General features: G+C 39.9%; 1 protein-coding gene across 4 annotated transcripts; it reads left to right on the plus strand.

Annotated features, from left to right (window-relative positions):
- The first annotated feature begins 1,912 nt into the window (after positions 1-1,912).
- rnpc3 (RNA-binding region (RNP1, RRM) containing 3) lies at positions 1,913-20,131 on the plus strand. Of its 4 annotated transcripts, none has more exons than XM_031294662.2 (16): positions 1,914-2,025; positions 2,744-2,900; positions 2,991-3,038; positions 3,186-3,295; positions 4,103-4,192; positions 7,729-7,840; positions 8,499-8,567; positions 9,485-9,627; positions 9,860-9,985; positions 10,360-10,502; positions 13,041-13,226; positions 16,002-16,096; positions 16,299-16,357; positions 17,199-17,331; positions 19,811-19,888; positions 20,054-20,131. In XM_031294662.2, the coding sequence occupies exons 1-15, from the start codon at positions 1,994-1,996 to the stop codon at positions 19,877-19,879; spliced, it is 1,572 nt and encodes a 523-aa protein (XP_031150522.1). In that variant the 5' UTR covers positions 1,914-1,993; the 3' UTR covers positions 19,880-19,888; positions 20,054-20,131. The 4 variants fall into 4 exon arrangements, 3 of the variants coding, with proteins under 3 accessions (XP_031150522.1, XP_031150523.1, XP_031150524.1); XM_031294663.2 differs by having other exon boundaries at positions 13,044-13,226; XM_031294664.2 differs by lacking the exon at positions 1,914-2,025 and adding an exon at positions 2,051-2,169.
- The last annotated feature ends 350 nt before the right edge of the window (positions 20,132-20,481 follow it).

Consider the following 20,481-nt stretch of genomic DNA (forward strand, 5'->3'; position numbering starts at 1 on the left):
ACATTTGACAGACTTTCATATTCACAGATAAGAGTTGTATTTTGAATGTAAATAAGGTGCCAGAGTGCATTAAAAAGCATAAAAATAGAACTTGTTTATGAAAACAAATTCACCGGGGTAAGATAGATAGATAGATTGAGAGATAGATAGATGGACTTTATTAATTCCAAACTGGGAAATGACTGTGCAGCAGCAAGTATAATATGCACAACATCCACACAGAATTACAAGAACTAATAATAAATCAAATACAAATACCAGAACACCTACAAACATATACAAGAGAAATGAAAAACAATGTACAACATATATACAAGTAAAAAATAAAAAATGTACAACCAGCGTAGCCTATGTATAAAAAAAAATACGTAGAGTGTGCAATTTGTGCTTTAGTGCAATATTGTAATAAATGAGGTAATGACAGTGTTATCTCACACTCAGCTGTGAAATGTTGAAGAGTTTTATGGCTTGTGGTATGAATGATTTTCTGTAGCGGTCCATTTGACACTAAAGCTGTCGGTGTTCCTCTGTTGGACCAGTGTGGGGTGCAGAGGGTGGTCGGGGTTATCCATGATCACTGATGGGCAGTAACGCGTTAGAAGTAACGCGTTACTGTAATCCGATTACTTTTTTCAAGTAACGAGTAAAGTAAGGGACTACAATTGCAAAAACAGTAATTAGATTACTGTTACTTCCCCGTAAGCAGGCTGCGTTACTGCGTTACTTAACAGTGATTTTGTTTCGTGAGACCGTGCGCCGCGACGTCAGTGGTAAACACCGACATGTGTAGTGTTGAAGAAGAGACAACATGGAGCGCGGAAAAGAGCAGGACCATGCAGCGTTTAATGCTTGGAAGTACCGACATTACTTTGAGTTTGACTCGGTTAAAGGTGACAAAAACATCAGCGTCCGCTGTACACTCTGTGTGAGAAGAAAACTTTTATCTACAGCGAAAAATTCCACCTCAAATCAAATCTGAGCAAGCACCTAGCAAGCCGGCACAGGAATGTGAAACTCACAGAAAAAAAAACCTGAACCCCCAACTGACATGACCGCTGCGGCTACATCCAATTCCACCGGGCAAACCTCCGAGGGCCCCTCTCCTGCTAAACAGGTGAAAATAGACTTAAAAGCGACAGGACTTAGTGTCGCTGAACTGAAGAAGCTCGTCGCTGGCTATATTGTCGAGGACATGCTGCCAATTTCCACTGTTTTATTCAGGTCGTGCATCATAGTTTTGAAAAGTAACTTAACTAGTAAAGTAACTAATTACTTTTGAAAATAAGTAATCAGTAAAGTAACTGGATTACTTTCTTGGAGAAGTAATCAGTAACTAATTACTATTTCCAAGTAACTTGACCAACACTGTTCATGATAGATAACAGTTTGTTCTAACCCAGTCTCACGGCAGTTCGTGTAAATGTCACATTATTTTTAATCTAGTGATACTGTTCACGGGTGAAAGTCAGTGTTGTTTGACCCATTCACCACCCCAACCAAACTCCCTACGCGGATTTTTCGGCTCTTTATACTATTCCCTACCATTTTCGTGCTGTGGCCACGAAATATGCTTCCCATTGAAATACATTACTTCACATTTTCGTGCTGGCCACCACGTAAAAAACGAGAAAAACGTGCCCGTGAACACGTATCAATAGATTAAAAATAACGTGACATTTACACGACCTGCCGTGAGACCACCACAGCTTAAAATGTCTCCTGTTTGCAGCCAATAACGAAGCCAGCCTTCCTGATCAGTTTGTTCAGTCTGTTTGTGTCGCTGGCTCTGATGCGGCTGCTTCCCCAGCTAACAGAGGAGGACAGAGCGCTGGCCACAACAGACGGATCCCCCCAGAGGTCAGGGCTAGACCCCCCCCCCCCCCAATGTCTTCAAATCCTAGATTTGCGTACTCCAGTCCACAAGGTGGTGCTATTTGTTATCAACCCGAAATTATCGTTAGAAGAAGAAGAGCCAGGCGGAAGTGTTTAGTGCATGGAGCAGGCTACTGGCTGCAGCACAGGCAGGTATGTTATTAAAGATAACATTTTAGCTTTGAATTATTTGCTTACAGGCATACAAGTGGCTGCATTTATTGTCTTGGAGTCATACAATAATGTAGAGTAGGCAATAGAATAGTTCAAACAACCTGGGAATTCGCTGCACGTTACGTAAGCTTCGTTTAGATAACGTTAAATATTACTGAGCTAAGGTTGGAGCTAACGTTAGCACTGTAGTAACGTTACTTGTCTTTACTAAAGAAATAGCAGTTTAACTTTGCCTTGCTGGTCGAAAGACGTACACATTTGATAGAGCAAGACTTCTGATATTTAAAAAAACCTTAAGATTGGTTCTTTAATTCGGCTGTGTTCATTTTAAAATGGTTAACAGTTTACAATCAATGAATGTTACATGTAACGTTAACGCCAAGGGATGCTTCGCACAGACTTCTGATTACACTTGCAACGTTACTTAAATAGGTTTCTAATGTTCTGTCCATCTCATACACGTAAAGGCCCAAATTACAGTGTAATCAATACAATTTGAAATGTGTTTAAAAGTATAGTTATTGCAGGATTGTTGTATTTGATTGGATCACATTGAAAGAGGTTTATATTTTTTCTGATATGCCAGTAGTCAAGTAAACTCCTTAGCGATGGGGCAATGCGAGACTAGTAAACTGGTAACAGTAAAGAGGATCCATCTCAGTGAATGTTGCTTTCTGAGCTGTCTGCTATCCCACAGGGAAATGGACAAGAATGAGGAACTGGTCCAAACAAACGGCAGTAAGACACTGCTTATCCGCCACTTACCGGCTGAACTCAGCCAGGATGAAAAAAAGGACCTCTTAAAGTATTTCGGAGCTGAGACAGTCAGGGTCTTCTCAAACACGGGTCGTTTGGTAGGTTGTGCCTCACTAAAAGAGAGCGTTTACGTCTTGAAATTCATTTGAGTTGCTGTCCATTCTGAACAAGCTTTACTATCTCCACAGAAACATGCAGCCTTTGCATCCTTTAGAAGTGAAAAGTCGGCAGCAAAAGTGAGTTATTTATGCAGTGTTTGTACTTATGACATTCAATGAAAGCATTGCTTGCATACATTTAGAGCTAAACAATAGTGTAGACTCAATTTAATTGTATCTTCTTCTGTCCTGTATGGTGTTCACTCCCCATTACATCTATTTTAGGCTCTTAGCAGACTCCATCAGTTAGAGGTTCTTGATCATACACTCGTTGTGGAGTTTGCGAAAGGACAAGATCATGTCACAGTATTGAAGGACCCACCAGTGTCAGACAGGTAAGTTGCTTGAAACATGTGAATAAAGAAACACTGGTGATTTGCACAGACTGTAGTTATGAGAAACATTATGTTTGCACATTGCAAATGTATGGGCTGTTAAAGGTGCAGTAGGTAAGACTTATAAAACTAACTTTCTGAAACTGACCCTATGTTCCAGTAGAACTACATGAAGCAGGTCATTTAAAAAAAAAAAAATCCAGCTCCCTTAGCACCACCTACAGCCTGTAGTGCGATTTGCAAAAATGCACCGCTCCCTGTTCAGATGCACCAATCAGGGCCAGGGGGGGTGTCTAACTGCGTGTCAGTCACTGCTCAGGCACACGCATTCATTCTCCCTTGTGGGGGGAGTGGCTTAGGAGACCATTTTGGGCTTTAGCGGAAAGGGGGGAGGGACTGAGAAGTTGTCGATGTTCAAATTTTTTGCTAAGTCCTGGATCTTCCCAATCCTACCTACGGCACCTTTAACCTGCCTGTGAGATAGAGCCAGACCGTGGTGTCTGTTGTGTGGATCTCAAGATCCTGTTGTAAGTGCCACAGACCAGAAATGATTTCCCACACATTGGTTTTATTTATAAGTTAGCACATATACACAAATCGGATTGACCACCAGACTCCCAATTGAAAAAAGTGAAAATTGTAAATGCTGAGAACTGAAATTTAAACCTAGTGCTTGAGTTTCACTTTTAACCTATTCTCATCACCCATTTAAACTGAATTACCAGCATTAAAATATTATCCAATACACAAATAATGGTGAAAGGTGCCATTGAATCCTTTTTGTAACATGTTTACATTTTTCCACAGTGGTAAACGGGGCAGGGAAGAGCAGAAGAAACCGGAAACCAAGCAACCAAACATTCCCCTTATAGAGACCGGCATTGCACCTAGCCTTGGGTGAGTGTTGAATGCATCAAAAGAAAAATGATAAAATAAAATCCATTTTAATTCCATGGTTGAATGCATGTCCATAAGCATTTTTTTTAATAGCGTTGGTAGGTGATATGAGCAAATCATGATGTACTGAGTTGCTAAATGGGACGAGACATACTCTTCTCTTGATTTCTTTTATGGATGATAACTCGGTAAGAGTTTCATAAATTATGACATGACATGAAAGGCCTCAGTTATAGGGCTGAATGATTAATTGCATTTGCAATTAAATCACGGTATGTTAAAATGAGATTTTTTAATCACAAAGGCTGCGATTACACTCTGATCATGTGACACGCGAGAGTAAAGCAGTCTGCAAACGGAAGCATCAACTTGCCAAGTTGCTGTGCAGCATCAGGTTTTGTATAAAACCTGCCCTGCTAACGTTGCTACCTCACGGGGCAACACTACCAACCTGTATCACCACAAAGCCATGTACGATAGTTGCATGGCTAAAAAGCAGAACACCAGTGTGTCAAGTAAACAAAATACCATCCGACAGGGATCACTGACCGCCTAAGCGTAAGGCCGGTTACACACTGTGAGCGTGGCGTTTCTGTTGCGTGTCAGCTGCGTGACGGCTGCATGGATTTTTCTGTCTTTACACACCAGAAACATGTCTGACGCGGTGCTGCTGCTGCTAACCTTGTCTGGACACATGTATGTTTCCCATTGATAAAATGAAATACCATGTTAAACATAAATATATACTGATTTGATTACAGCAAAGACAACATCGGCAGTATTGACGGCAAAATAGGCTACAGAATATTTCGTTCTGTATTGACAGGTGCAATATTAGAAAATTGATTTTTTTTTTTTTAAATTACATTTATATCTGGATGTATATCAAAACCTAGAGACTTTCAGACATCAACATGTCATTTATTAATATGTATTCGTGTCTAAACGACATATAAACATCTTTTCCTATTCTATTTTGCCTGGAAACCCTTCCAACACGCTTGCGTGTCGCTTGAAAAATAGGAGTCGGTTCTATTTCTAGCAGGTGTCACGCAGGCAGTGTGTAAGCTCTAACCTGTTAACATAGGAGCCGAAATATAAATGGACACGCCACGCAGCTGACACGCTCGCGCGATGCATCCAGTGTGTAACCGGCCTAACTCCATATGAACGTACTTCAGAACAGAACGTGGAAATTACTTAAGCAGTAACAGAGTTTATTGCGAAATATATGATGCACCTCAGTACTGTGACCAAGCCTGGGCTCACGGCTTTGATAAACACACTGGATACGCGGTACAGCATGCCCTCCGCACATATTTTATATTCAACTGACGTGGTCAAGCCGTAGGATCGCTATGGCTAGCAGTGCCATACTCATTGTGCACAATGCACATATACGATATACATATTTAAAGACTGTCCTGTAAAGTTCACAGACTGTTTAAAAAGTGCATTTCTGCAATCTGCACTTTAGTTTGTGTGATTGGTGACTGACTTTCACATTAATGTTTACACCAGGCTTATTTGTCAGCGTTTGTTTTTATGTTGTCATGGTAATTATTACATGTTTACAAGGCTGGACTTTCAACAAATCAGTCACTGTGATTGAAGTAGTTTATAAATAAATAATATGTCATTCATATAAATTCATGCATCACCGAATTTCATCATAACATACAGGCCTGGCTTACAGGAAAGAACGGTTTATGGTAAATCTATCTAAAAATGTGTTTGTCATACTATACAGTGATTTATTGTTTGTCTTTGTTGAACAATACAGCAGATATAGAGCTTAAAAAAGAATCACATTTGAAATCACAATATTGGTTGAAAAAAAAAATCATTATCAATTTCAAGTATTCATCAATTAGATTATTTTCCAGAATCACTCAGCCCTACTCAGTTATACATTATTGGTGGGTAAGTGGGTCATTCTGTAGTGCATTATACTGTACGTCATGTTGAATTCTATTATTTCTTCTCGCCCTGTCTTCTGTGGTTAAAAGAAAATTATTATATTACATTATGGTAACCTGTTTTTGGCCCTATTTCTCATTACCCACCCACATTATACTTTATACAATTAAATATGCATGTATGACACATGCTGTCCAAACCCGGCTACCTGGAGACTAGCTGACAATAAACCTGGATGAGAATCTGAGAGCAATAGTCAGAAGCTGTCAGCGGCCTTGTGTCCAATTAGATGGTCAAGCTGCCATTGAGCGCCTGACAGGCCGTCTGTCCTGCCAGTTGGTGGGACCAGGTGGTCTTTGATACCTTTCGCTCCAAAACTGACAGTCTATCCTGCCTTGTGCTAAAATAAAATGTGGATCAGCCAGTACTGTTCACACCTTCTGGATATGATGCAGTTTGCTTAATTATGTATTATTTGTAGTACGGATCAATACTACTCTGATTGTTTATCCTAAGCCCCTAATATGAATCAGTTTTAATGAGATGTCATGATTGGGCTCCATACCATTTATTGCATTAAAGCTGCAGTAGGTAACTTTTATAAAAAAAAATGTTTTCATATTTGCTGAAACTGTCGCTATATCCTGACAGAAGTACATGAGACAGAATATCTGTGAAATCTGTCCTCTGCCTTTCCCTAGTGCTTCCAATGGCATTTGTAAGTTTCCACAGCGGCCGACGGAAAAACAACCAATCACAGTCGAGGAGTCGATAACTGCTTGTGAACTCTGGTCAAACTAGGTGGCACTGATCAAATATGAATCAAACTTACAGCATTGCTTATTACCTGCCTCAAATGTTTTCAGAAACATATCTTAGTGTACTATTTTTAGCTGAAAAAGTGAGAAAGTTTGTGACCCGGCTGCCATGTTGAAAACGAGCCAAAACCAAACACCGCCCACCGGCCGCAGCAAACCTTTTCGTTTTTACAGCTAAACTGATGGAAATTCTTTCATTAATTCTTTTATTGGTTTACTTTCCTTTTTAAGATTGCATTGTCATGTTTTTTTTCACCTTGTAGCAAAATATAGTGTGTTCTCCCAAACATTATTACACAGTTAATAGTTTGTTTTAAATGTAATACATTGAACTAACTCCTGAGTTTTCACTTTTCATCTACGTCCCAGCAGAACTAACAGATTTCTTTGTCATCTAGCCAAGGGGCAGATCAAACAACAAACGGTGTACCCCCCCTTTAAGTCTTTGTTTATTAGGCCTCAGTAGATTTAGGTTTGTTCTCTCGTGCCATGCAGAGTCTTGGCTTTATAAAAGTTATTATTACACAAGGACAAGCTTTTGTGCTGACAGGGCATTCTGGTCCCAATGTCCCTTAATGGCTGGGTTTCATATTATGTTGGCTGAGTGCTTGTCATCTAAAGAATAAGCGACCTAACTGAAGCACACCGTCTAGACCACATATTCATGCGTCTCCATTTTTTTTGGGACATATTTTGTGAGTTGTTAAGTGAAGGCGATATTGTATTTTAGGCAGCGAGTTGCAGCTACACAGTTTCCTTTTAAGTAATTTTGTCTTTTCCTCTCACTCTCTCCTACAGGTTGAATTTTCAATTGAATCCCTCTTTGAAATATTTATACCCCCCACCTTCTAATAGCATTCTGACAAATATAACACATGTCCTCATGAGTGTGCCAAAGTTTTATGTTCAAGTGAGTATATCATTTTATCTTATTCCAATACCTTCACGTCTTTGATATGCAAATGTTGGTAATCTGTGTGTATTGTATTTGCATTTTTTGTTCTTTTCGTACTCCCCCTCTATTCAAACTTTCATTTATTGGGAAGTGGGAATTTGTACAAAAAAATGCAAATGTGACAGCATTTCCAGCCTTCAAATTCATATTGTAAAATGGAGATATGAATATCCCAGAGGGTTTTTTTTGAACTGTATCCAACCTCTTAAAGATCAAACAGAAAATATTTGCCTTTTAAATTTCAATTTGGGGAGCAAGTATTAATAATAAACCATAAGTGGGAGGTATGAGTTATGGGTTTAACATTTCGCTGGGAGCCGTGCTGCCTGGATTTACATTGCTGCTACTTCCAGCGTTGGCGTCTTGGTGGTGCTAGTGTGTTGCAGAGAAGCCGCCTTCATGCTCAGCCTCACCACTGGTATCTCACCTCAGCCTCAATCTCAGCTTGATCCTTGTATTTTAAATGGAAATGCAAAAGCCTTGCAATCTGTTTTACATAGGCTGCTGTTTGTGAGACGCACTATATTTATACTGCCAGCTCCCACCCAGCTTTTGGTGTGAATCTTTAGATACAACCATCACTGTCCTAACACTCCTATCTCCAATTATACAGGTACTACATCTGATGAACAAGATGAATTTACCATGTCCGTTTGGCCCAGTCACTGCCAGACCCCCCATGGTAAGCTTGTATACATTATTGTTGGATAAAGAACAACAGGCTGTGTTGTTAAAAGAGGCCAGTATTCAAATGTGTGTCAACGAAGATGTGTGAAAGGAAGGAACTCAACTATTGAGGTCAACCAGCTCCTATCTTTAGAGGACCCTCAACAACCTTTGGCTTATTGATTTAGTAGTAACACTCGAAAGATTACATGTAAAAATAGAAATTAAAGTTTCCTAACTGCATCCGCAGAAGCCCATGTGTGGGCATTCGGATTATGTGAGTACAGTACATGGAAAGCCCGGAGTACTGAAGGCAGACGGTGGACAAGTTTGTGTTTGTATGAATCTGAAATTATGCGGAGACAGATGTTCCTCTTTTTGATGGGATGTTGAAAATGCCAGTTTTAATTAAAAAATCTCTTAACAACTGTATAACATTTGCTTGGTCCAGCTCTTAAAAGGTGAACATTTACGGTTTTGCTTTGTCTTACTTGAGATTTAAATGACTTTCTTCAGCTTTTCACTCTTTTTATGACAAAATAAGCAATTAGAAGACATACTTGGGCTCTTGGTAAATTGTGATTGACACTTTTCATTGTTTTCCAGCATTTCAAGAATCGAATGATCCATTTAAGAAATAACCATCACATTTGTTGTTAATGAAAATACAGCCCTTTAAATATCACTACCTATCACAGACATCGTATAATTGGTGTGGGTAATATTTAAACACTTTGCACAAGTTTTAAAATGTTGTAAATATAATTGAAACCTTAAGGCCATGTCTTAATAGTGTTTTCAATTATACTACTTCAATGAATCCCAGTTTTGACCAATACTTACCATGTACCCTGGCAAAGACTACGCTCTGGAGTCTGTCAGTTGAACACAGAGGCATTTGTAAGCTAAGCCATGTTGTTTTGTTTCCTGCAGTTTGACGTGTTGCCTCCTGCGCCTCCCTTCCCCATGCCTCCTCCCTTCCCTCCTGATTATCCCCCGCTACCAGAGGAGGAGATGGAGCTGTCCAGTGGACAAGAGTCGGAGTATGAGAGTGGGGAAGACGAAGACAAGGAGAGGTAAAGAGCAGTTAGAGAGGACTCCTCTCCACATAAACATTTTATTGAGACAAAGGAATTGACTTCAGTTTTTTTTTTTTTTTCTCATTGCTCTGCCAGTAGATCCAGTGTGTTAATGTATCATTCAGAAGTTAAAATGTTTTAAGTGGCTTGAAGGGAAATGTATTTAAATTCCAATGGGTGGGCAATTTTATTTTTCCCCCCCTTATTCCCTATGCTTGCTTTATTTCAGGATTGTTCGTCTGATGGGCCTGGTCAACCAAGCATGCAAGAGACCCTTGAGACCAAAAACAGCTTCAAAGAGAAAGAAGCCCAAGATCAAGGATCTACTCTATGCTCCCAAACCAGACTCTCAGAGGTACACCAAAGGCACTCATGCATGTTCCAGTCCTCACACATAGACAGTATTCATGGGCAGCTTAAAAAGCAGGACAAAATCCAGGCAATAAGTCTGTCTCATAAAGACAGCCTTCTGTGGCTCAGAGACTTATTGTTTCAGCACCACACACACACACACACACACACACACACACACCCTTAATGACAGACCACAAACTATAAATATACCCACAGCTCAGTGTCTCGAGGCTACATGTATGTGGACTGGGAAATATCTCTGGTAGACCAGAACAAAATATCCCAATCCTTAAGCCGCTCAGGAGCCAGGTTTATTGTTGGGGCTTTTTAGAGGCTGCTGTTGAGGGGAGTGGTGATTGTCTCTGCTGTCCTCAGTGCTCCAGTGCTGCAGCCCTCCGATGTGTTTGAGCAGCCCCACCCCGCTGGGCAGAAGAAAATTGAATTCCACATTTCGGTTCCAGAGGTGGCAGCCGGAGTGGAAGGAAGTGGGCCAAGTCAACCTGATGATGAAGGCAGAGGTGAGGGCTTTGCTTCCCTATTTTGACACTTCTTTTCACTTCCTTCAGTTTATGATTATTTTCATAACTACTTAGTCTGTTTATTTTAAATTTTTTAAATTTTTTTAATTAATTCATTAATCATTTGCTGACTGTGAAAAATGTCCATCACAATTCCCCATAGCCCAAGGTGATGTCTGTAAAGTTCTTGCTTTGTCTAAACAACAGTTCCAGTCTCCCAAAATACTCAATACACAATGATATAACAGAGAAAAGCAGAAACTGCTCATGTTTAAAAACACTTATTATTTACTTATTGGTGAATATTTGGCCTTTGTGCCTATAAAAAGATTACTCAGGTTCTGGTTAATGACCAGTTAAAATGAAGTTTTCCTCTAGGTTATATGAGACTTTGCTGGGAGTAAACCATAGGTAATGTTAAATCAGGAATGCACTTGCCCCATCAATGAAATCTAGGAGATCTGTAGTATTTGTAATAAGTTCATGAGATATATTGAAACAAGGGCTTCAACTGACAATTATTTTCATTAACCTGACTGTGGGATTATAATCTCCATAAATCACTTGGTCGATTCAGTATGGCCGATTATTGGCTGTTTTTTTTTTTTTTTGGATTGCTGATGCGTGCGTGTGCCACAATACGGTCACTTATTTCTGTTTCTTGCCTGCTTGCTTTTCGTAGTTAGGTTGCAAAAATATGTAGGCTCTGCTACGTTCTTAAGCAAGTGCTCAGGGAAACTTCTTTTCAACCACCGCCTCTGTTTAACTGCTAAGCTTCGAATATATTTGAATATTTCTCACCAATAGGCAAAATTGTAATAAGTAACACAAAAAGGCTATTTTTACAATTGGCTAGTAAATATAAATCATACCAATACTATAGTCAGCACATACATTTGGGGGGATCTGTATAAAAAGTGCACTGCTTTCTGTCTTTTGAGCAAGATAGGCACCGTAAGGATTTGATTAATACTGTACATCATGTTTATTATCACATTGAAGCAGAAGGTGGTTTGATACTGCTATTGACATAAGTTAAATCCCGTACCATGGATGAAGTCAGAGCCAAGTGTTACACAGCAGTATATCACAGCAGAAACTGGCACCGAAAAGGTTTTACCATTATCTGTATGAGAAAATGTCATTGGGGGCACAGTCTGTGTTACTTGTCAGATGTGCAGTTCCCCGTTTGCCTTATCTCCCTTCTCTCTAGCTACAACTTCACTCCCTGCCAAGCCCCTGAGAAGTAAAATAGATCTCAAAGTCAAACACAAAAGATTTTCTAAAGGCAGGGGAAAGATAAACTATGACAGGTGGCTTTTTGGATTAGTCTTGTTTTGGGGAAGTGGGGGTGTGTGTGTGTGTGTGTGTGTGTGTGTGTGTGTGTGATCTGATAAACAAGCTATTTAAATGGAAAGGGGAGGTGGGGGACAGATAAGAAGGAGGATCATTTTGAAAGCAGTGATCTAGTTCTCTGCCGAGAGTGTATCAGAAAAACTCCCCAACACTTCTTGCTCCAGTGCACGCTCGCATACACCTTATGTGGATGACAAGCTTTTTTTCCCCTCCCTGGATTTGTACAGGCTCACTGCTCTTAGTAATTTCATCTACAACGTGTGTGCACTCCTCAAAAGTCTGCCAGAGTTATCCTTCCCACTGCCTTTCAAACCCATGTTTGCAAAACAGGACTGGATTTTGATTTGAATAGAGTTCTTTATATGACATAGACTGATGTGTGCTTATGCTTCACTCTCCAGACCTTTCAATTATCAGTACAACCAATGTGACAGCATTTATTATATTAAACCCCAACAAAGAAATCATTGTTAGGGCTGCAACTAACAATGTTTTTTTTTTAACAAATTATATGCATCTGTCGATTATTTTCTTAATTGATTGATTAGATGTTTGGTCTATAAAAATGAAAATGGTGCAACATGTTGATCGGGGTTTCCCAAAGCCCAAGATGACGTCCTCAAATGTCTTGTTTGTCCACAACACAAAGATATTCAGTTTACTGTCACAGAGGAGTGAAGAATCTAGAAAAATGCACATCTAAGAAGCTGGGATCAGATATTGTTTTACTTAATAAACCCGATGACTTGATTATCAAAATAGTTGGCGATTAATATAATAGTTTGCAACTAATCGATTCATATTTGCCGCCCTAATCATTATTTTCAACTCAATCAGTTTATATTGATGCCACGGTTAGAAATCTTCAACATCAATATGTTAAACTAATTGTGACCAAGAGGATTTTCCTCCACTTTCCCATCCTGAGCTGAGGATAAACATTGTGGAAGTGTAGTGGTTAATTCACCATCTGCTATTGTTAGACACTTTGAAAACTTCCATCTGTCTTTGTGCTTGAGGGATAGTGTCCTTTTCCGGTTTTGTATCATAAAGAAATCCAGTGTGCATCCAACTTAGTGGCACATAATATGAAATACTGTTTATCCGCTGCCCGGGTTTTTTGCCAGAATGAATGTAATGTGTTCCATGTAGTACCCTTAACCAACCTCTGTGTCTCTTCAGAAGTGGTTGAGAGGGAGCTCAGCCCCAGCAGCAGTCAGGAGGTGGCAGAGGCCGAGGGTTTTGGGAAGCTTTACCCCAGCGCCCAGGCATCCCAACAGCAGGAGGAGCACAGCGACGAGGAGCAGGATCTCCCCTCAGACGTCATCTCCAGAAAGGAGCTGGAGAAAGGACGGCTGTCAAGAGATGGTAAACATGACCTTTTTAAGCGTCGCGGTGAATCAGTGGTTAGCACGGTCCACTTACAGCAAGGAAGGCTCTTGGTCCAAACTATGGGGCCATTATGGGTGGAGTTTGCATGTTTTCCCCATTTTTGTGTAGGTTTACTGGGTGCTTCCATTTACTCCCACCCTAAATACATGGATGTTAGTAGGGAAAGTGATATCATTGGCAGGGAAGTTAAAAAAACAGACTTTAAGATTTTAGTTTTCAAAACTGAGAAAAAAAACATTGAGATAGAAATTCCCTTATCACAGCAGCTCAAATGCAACACAACAAATCAGAAAAATAAGAAAATAATGGTAATTGAATTACAGGAAGCCATACATGGTTAGGGAAATGCTTCCAATAATAATCCAACCATCTTTGTATTAATGCTGTATATTGCAGGTTGATCCTGTACCACAGTGAACATATCAACTGAAAGAAAAAAAAACGTTTACATTTTCTGCACATTTCTTCTTCCCTCTCACAAATCCTGTTCTGTGTAGAAGTGATGCAAGAAGAATGGAAGCAGTGGTTGTTTGAAATGCATATTAGAGAGATTTGGCAGGCAGGGCGGGCAGTGAGAGCCTTCATGGCTGGACAAAAAGGAAAACGAATCCTGTTTGAATAGTGCTTTGGTTCTAAAATGTAATTTCCGAAACCCGTCGCCACCTGAATCAGCATTTGAGGATAGTTGGATTTAAAGGGGTGATTGATTGATTGATTGATTGATTGATTGATTGATTGATTGATTATATAGGGTATTTCACACTGTTCCTTAAGGTCTCCTAATAGGGTATGTAACATTGGTTGGGCTGAAAATGGCCCAAGTGCTATTCTATGGGCCCTTAACTACCCTGTGAATATGGCTCTATTTGGAACAAGAGCTTTTCTTCCAAATATGGTATGCTCATGAATATTTAGATGAGCTGCACGCTGATTGGTTGAGTGAACCACATACACATATATTGGAGATGAGACAGCAGGTCTCATATTTCAGACACTGCAACGTTATACATTGTTTGTCTGCTATTTTGTTGTTAAATTCACTTCTGAGACTTTTTTATGCGAGAAATCAACTATATAAAGCTCAAATATGGGCCGTTTTACGAAAATTGACCAGCCAGCTGCCGGCATAACTATTGTATATTTACAGTTTGAATTTTGTCACGGCATGTATATCACAGCTACCCTAAGGTCTTACAAAGCTAACACTTTTGTCCGATTTCAATTTAAGGCTTTTTTGTGAATTTGAGGGGTCTCGTTAGGAAGAGTTGCTAGCTAGGCTATGTGTCCCATTCATTCCTATGGGAAAAGATCGCCACTACACTTTCGGCATAACTTTAGTATATTTACACTTTGAATTTCGTCACGGCATGTATATCACAGCTACCCTAAGGTCTTACAAAGCTTAGCTAACACTTCCAATTTCAATTTAATTGTTTGGAGTTAGTTAAGTTGTTTTGTTTGGAGGAGGCAAGCTAGCTCTCATTGATAGAGCTCCCCAGCTCACTCGCGGACAAGAGGCGTTTATTTCCCCGATCGTTTGTTTAAATAACTCAACACACATATCCATTATAAGATTAACTGGAACATGTGGTAAGAGATTGCGGGCGTAACAAGCTCGCTGACCGCGCTCTCACTCACACACACCGGCCATTTAGCAGGAAGAGGGGAGCTGAAGGCCCTGGAGCTCTGTCAGGGCAGCGGCGTTTGGTAGTCCAGTGACCCAGAAATGGTGACTTTGCGCGGGTATGGAGCACCGCGGGCTGCCGGCCGTGACGGAGCTCTATCTAGCTCACAGCGGGCCGGGGTCTGTGAAGGAGGACCCAGGCAGCACCGGCTGCTGAATTCCGACACACAGTCATCAATTTTCGTAAAACGTCCCATATTTGACCTCTACATAGTTGATTTCTCGCATAAAAAAGTCTCAGAAGTGACTTTAGTGATAAAATAGCAGATGAACCATGTATACAGTCTCTGAGATCTGCGTGACCTATTCAGTAGACTACCTGATCTCAGATCAGTGGTGAAGCCTATGTAAATGTTGGGGCGTGACAAAGATAGACTGGAGCCAAATAAGGAGGAGCCACGGAGTTGACGTCAACTATTAGCTTCATTGAGATTTGCCCGTTTTCAGAGGCAGTTTCAAATTGTGAGATTTGCAGAGGAAAGGGATGTCAATGGGGTTTTGAGGTTTTATGTATGTCCTGTTTACCCTCCAAACTTATTCAACTATGACAAGGTAAAATCGGTTTTGCATTCTATCACCCCTTTAAACTTATTTCTATAATGTAAATCTAAACAAAATAAAAGTCAATCACTCTGCTGGAAATGTACTTATATTTGGAAACAATTCAAATTTGGGAACATTTCTAAATAGTTAATTAGTAAGAGAACTGTTAAGTGTAATTCTTTGTTCTTCCTTCCACTGATACACTAGGTTCAGGCATTTTTCCAGCAGTTTTCCATTCAAATACAGTACACACCAGCTGAGATATATGTCCAAGCCATATCTAAAATGAACTGGCTGCTAGGTGCTCGGATCAAACGTAATCATTGCTTTAATGTCTTGAACATCTCTAGCCTAGTTCTTCAGTCCACTCTGTCTTCAAATAAAACATTGAGTGGATGGTATTGAGTTGCAATGACTTTGAATTTGACTTTATGTATGTATGGGCAGCTCTGTGATGGTCCTTTGTACCTGTTTTTGAAATGCACCGTGCATCAAATTTTTTTTTCTTTTCTCTTTTAAAACAGAGATAAAAAGGATGTCTGTGTTTAAAAATTATGAACCGGGTGAGCCAACCTGCAGACTGTACGTGAAGAATATTGCAAAGCAAGTGGAAGAGAAAGTAGGTACATTTATAGCACTTGACCCACTTTGGTTTACTGGATATATGGTGCTTTATTCTGGAGTTTTCATTTATTGCGCTAGACAATTTCCATGTCATCATATGCCATTTTGTGTCATTCAATGTCAAAGTTACATTTTGCAATGGTGTTTTAAGATGACTTTAAGACTATTTGTCCTAATATTCATCATTTGTCTTCCAGGACCTGAAGTACATCTATGGGAGATATGTCAACCCTTTGTCAGAAGCCGAGAGAAACATGTATGTAAACAGCAATCCACATGATCTTGACCTTATTGACATGGCTTGCGTGTCAGAGCTATTTTTGACTCTGGCAATTTGTCACTTTCCTTTGAGAGTTTGTAGTTATTCATGCTGACTGTGTGTTGTTGTTGTTGTTGTTGTTGTTATTATTAAGTATCTAACCTGACAGAGATCACAAGGGACATTTAATGTTTGTGGATCAGCAGTACTTCAAATGAATATTCCACCTGAGTCATCAAACCGAGCCTATGTCGAGTAGAGGCTCTGAACACAGATGGAGGTGATAAAAAAGGAGAAGCAAATTCTGCCAGAGAAACAGTTTGTCCTCTGGTCCTCTAAATTGTGGATTCTTTTTTTTCCTGCTTGAGGGTTACTACAGTTTATGTCAGTTAGTGAATTTCTTACGAATAAACATGTATGCAGATAATCCTAAACAGTGTTACCACATCTTAGATGTCCTGTCTTCACCCAAAAGTCTGCAGGTTTTAACTTCAACCAAACACAGACCGTACTGAACAGTTGCTTATAGAGGTGCATTGATGTGCGAAATTCATGTTTCGATCGGTCCTGCGGTCAGTTTTACCTAAACGTAGGTTGCTGTCATTAACCTGTATTCATGTTGATTTTGTCATGAAATCATAAAATAACGATTGGGTCAGCCTGGTTGTCTGTGGCAGCGTGGCACATGATTGACAACCAGTGTTTTATATGGTTACAGAAGCAGCAGACAAGATCTTCCTCTTGTAACTCTGAATAGCTCCAGTATAATGTTGACTCGGCTAGGGCGCGAGCCCGGAGTGATAATGATGTGTCCCTGCTTTGGTTTTTTTCCCCTCAGGTTTGACATTGTGTTAATGAAGGAGGGGCGGATGAAAGGGCAGGCCTTCGTAGGACTCCCCAGTGAGCAGAGTGCAGAGAAAGCCCTGCGGGAAACCAACGGCTACGTTCTCTATGACAAACCCCTCGTCGTTGTATCCTTTTACTCGCTCTCGCAAGATGAAACAAGGACGAGATTTTCTAAGAAGTGGAAATCCAAGTTTATTTAATAAGGTTCCATTATTTGGAGGAGTTGGACGCATAGATGTATATGAATTGTTTGTTTTACTGATAGTGTTTTTTTATTTTTTATTATTAGTTACCAAAAAAGAACTATTCAATGAGAGGAATGTCCATTTGCAAACTTAAGCTGTTAGTGGAGACACATTTTTTGGAAAACAGTTACCCTAAAACACAAAACTAATATGTACTTAGCAAGTCTGGGTTCACTTTGTTGTGTAATATCCACCTCCTGTTCCATCTCACTAGGCCATTTTATATTGAATTTATGAGACATAACACAATGTGTTATAGTACATGGGAAGTTTATCCCACAAGTGACCACTTGAGAAAAGAAGGATTTAGACCTGGTATATACTAATGCACTGCACATACTTAAAGGGTCAGTTAAGAGGTGGTGTGTGATGATTATTAGGTGGACACCTACCATCACAGATGTGCTGTTGGCTTTGGTCCTCCATGCCTTCAGGAGGACGAGGACTAATTTCTGGCAGTCCTGCCCCACCACCTGCTCTTCCTCAGCCCAACACCGATAATTGCACGTCAACCTTTGAACTTGTCTAATGGAACAAGGCTATTGAATTTGATGGCGTTTTAACGTGCACCCCCTTAACCAATTAGCTCAGCGACAGCATGTTCATCTCAGAGTTCAAAGAATAAACAGCAAAGTCCTGCATGTAGCTATATTCCAGGTGAGGTGGCAGTTAGTTTAGACATTTAGTCAGCATTCAGCCATTTAAGAGGCGGTTTGGAAGCTTGAAATTTGCTTTGCTAACTGGAGTATGGTGGTTTATAGAGTTTTAGGCATTGTGTGTTGGATGCACAAACTGCTGGTGATTATATTTGCTTGATAAAGGGGCTCTATTGTTTCCTGTGAATCCCCCGTGTTTAGGTAAGCTATCTGAAGCTGTGTGGGAATCAGAGTGGGAATGTCAGTCTTCCCCACTACCAATAATTACTACTACTTGAAGTAATAACTGAATACAAATACATTAAATGGCTTATGCCAACCACAAATGGTATCAAAACTGAGGGGGTGTAGCTCACCTGGTAGAGCAGGCGCCGATATATAGGGGTTTGCTCCTCGACGCAGCGGCCGCAGGTTCGGCTCTGCCCTGCGGCCCTTTGCTGCGGCCCTTTGCGGCGGCCCTTTGCTGCGTGTTCCCCCTCTCTCTCCTCTTTCATGTCTTCAGCTGTCCTATGTAAACGGGGGCCTAAAATGCCCAAAAAAACTGAGGTTGGATTTCATGAAAATCTTAGGGATTATAACTTTAAATGGATGGTGACATGAAGCAGCCAGCCGAGAAGAGCCATTTTTCCTTTTGAATTTGATTAATTTTATGTTTTGTATATGTTTTTGCTGGTGTTGTGCAACAAGAAAAAATATATATACCACTGCAAGTGTGCTAAAATGTAGCAAATAGAACTCAATATGTGTTATAAGGTGGACTTGGATTGACTTTGTGGTTTTATTCTACTTGGAGTGTCATTGGAGGTTCATTTTGGTAGAGATGTCTTTTTAAGCAGTCATAGTCAGAGGACAGCCGGTGCCAGTTTAGATTCCCTATAATGATTTTTTCAGGGCTAGCTAGAGACTGCGGTATGGCACTTGCCACAGAATCCTCAACAGCCTGCTACTAAAATTATTGAACTGGAAGAACAACCTGCACAACATGCTAGTAGTTTAAAGTGTAAGGTTTATTAAGAGAAAGCACTACAGTGACAGCCTTTCACACATCTGGCTCCTCTCCCTTTATTTAACATGGTCACATTGGCCGAACATCTGCAATCTATGTGAATGACAGTAGCTGTCACTGAGTAAGTGAGCCAACCTCGGAAAAGCAGGAGACCCACGCTCTTAAAAGGTCCATTTTTGGCCAGTAGTCTTCTGGCATCTATGAGCAAACAGCTGTGACCTTTTCTCAAATGAAATTCATATGAGTCGGCAAGTGTCACAAGGAAGAGAGCCCCTGTGGCTTAAAGCTGCCGCATACAGCTCTGGGAGTAAAACATGATCGTATAATATAAAATATTAGTCTGTGATTTTCCATCTTTGAACCGCTGCAGAAAGCTGAAATTGGCTTTTCAGCAAGGTTGCGGTTTTTTTGTATATTTTCTGTGGTGCTATTGGTGTATTACATTTGCAGAGAAAGAAAGCTATTCATTTGTTGATGCCCAAATTACAATTATTAAGGTAGAGAATCCTAATGGGACCAGATGAAGGAGCAGATTTGTTGCCTGTATAGGATTATATTTTTGATCAACCAGCCTTACTTAAAAGCAGCTAAAAGTCTTTGCCTGAAAAAGAAGATACTTTATCGAGAGTGAGAGTAAACCTTTCGCCCATTTAATGGAAATGTTTGTTGCCTACAGACCTTAACTATAAATTCACAGCAATTTGCTAGATCTGCCAGACCAAAAGAAGACAACACAGTTACCAAGAGAGGACCAAAACAACGATGAACTCAACAGGTGAGTAAGACACCAAAGCATTCGGTGAGGCAAAAAGAATATTCAAATGAAAACCGATTCCTCATATATATATATATATATATATATATATATATAGAACAAGCCTTATTATTCTTGTAATGGTGATTTCTTTTTACATTTGTGTTTACACTTTATTTATTCAAGATGCCAAGACTTGATATTGTGGCCCAGCAGAACCATTTGTATCCTTATTCTGGCATATATCCTTTGGAGAAAAAAAAAGAAAAGAAAATGGGGCAGTTTATTTGTAGTTGTTGTGGCCCAATTGGAACTTGAAACAACTTGACTTGTATTCATGTAGTCTAAATTTAAAACAAGTACCATGCTTTGTTTCTGTAGCTTATTGTCTTTTACAGTATGTTCTCTGAAATACTTTAAGCATAGACCCTGTAAACCTGTGCTATTTTGGAGTCTCTCAAACTTCTCTTTACACTTCTCTCTGCCTTGTTTGACTGAATTTCAGGTGATGGTCATCAGATGTCATCTTCTTCTTTTATAACTAAATAAAAAAACATATTTTATTAAGATAAACTTTTGTCATGTTTTCTTCCAGTCACAGCTTCAAACATACA

The sequence above is a fragment of the Sander lucioperca genome, chromosome 1, assembly GCF_008315115.2.
Source record: "Sander lucioperca isolate FBNREF2018 chromosome 1, SLUC_FBN_1.2, whole genome shotgun sequence".
NCBI classification, from domain to species: Eukaryota; Metazoa; Chordata; class Actinopteri; order Perciformes; family Percidae; genus Sander; species Sander lucioperca.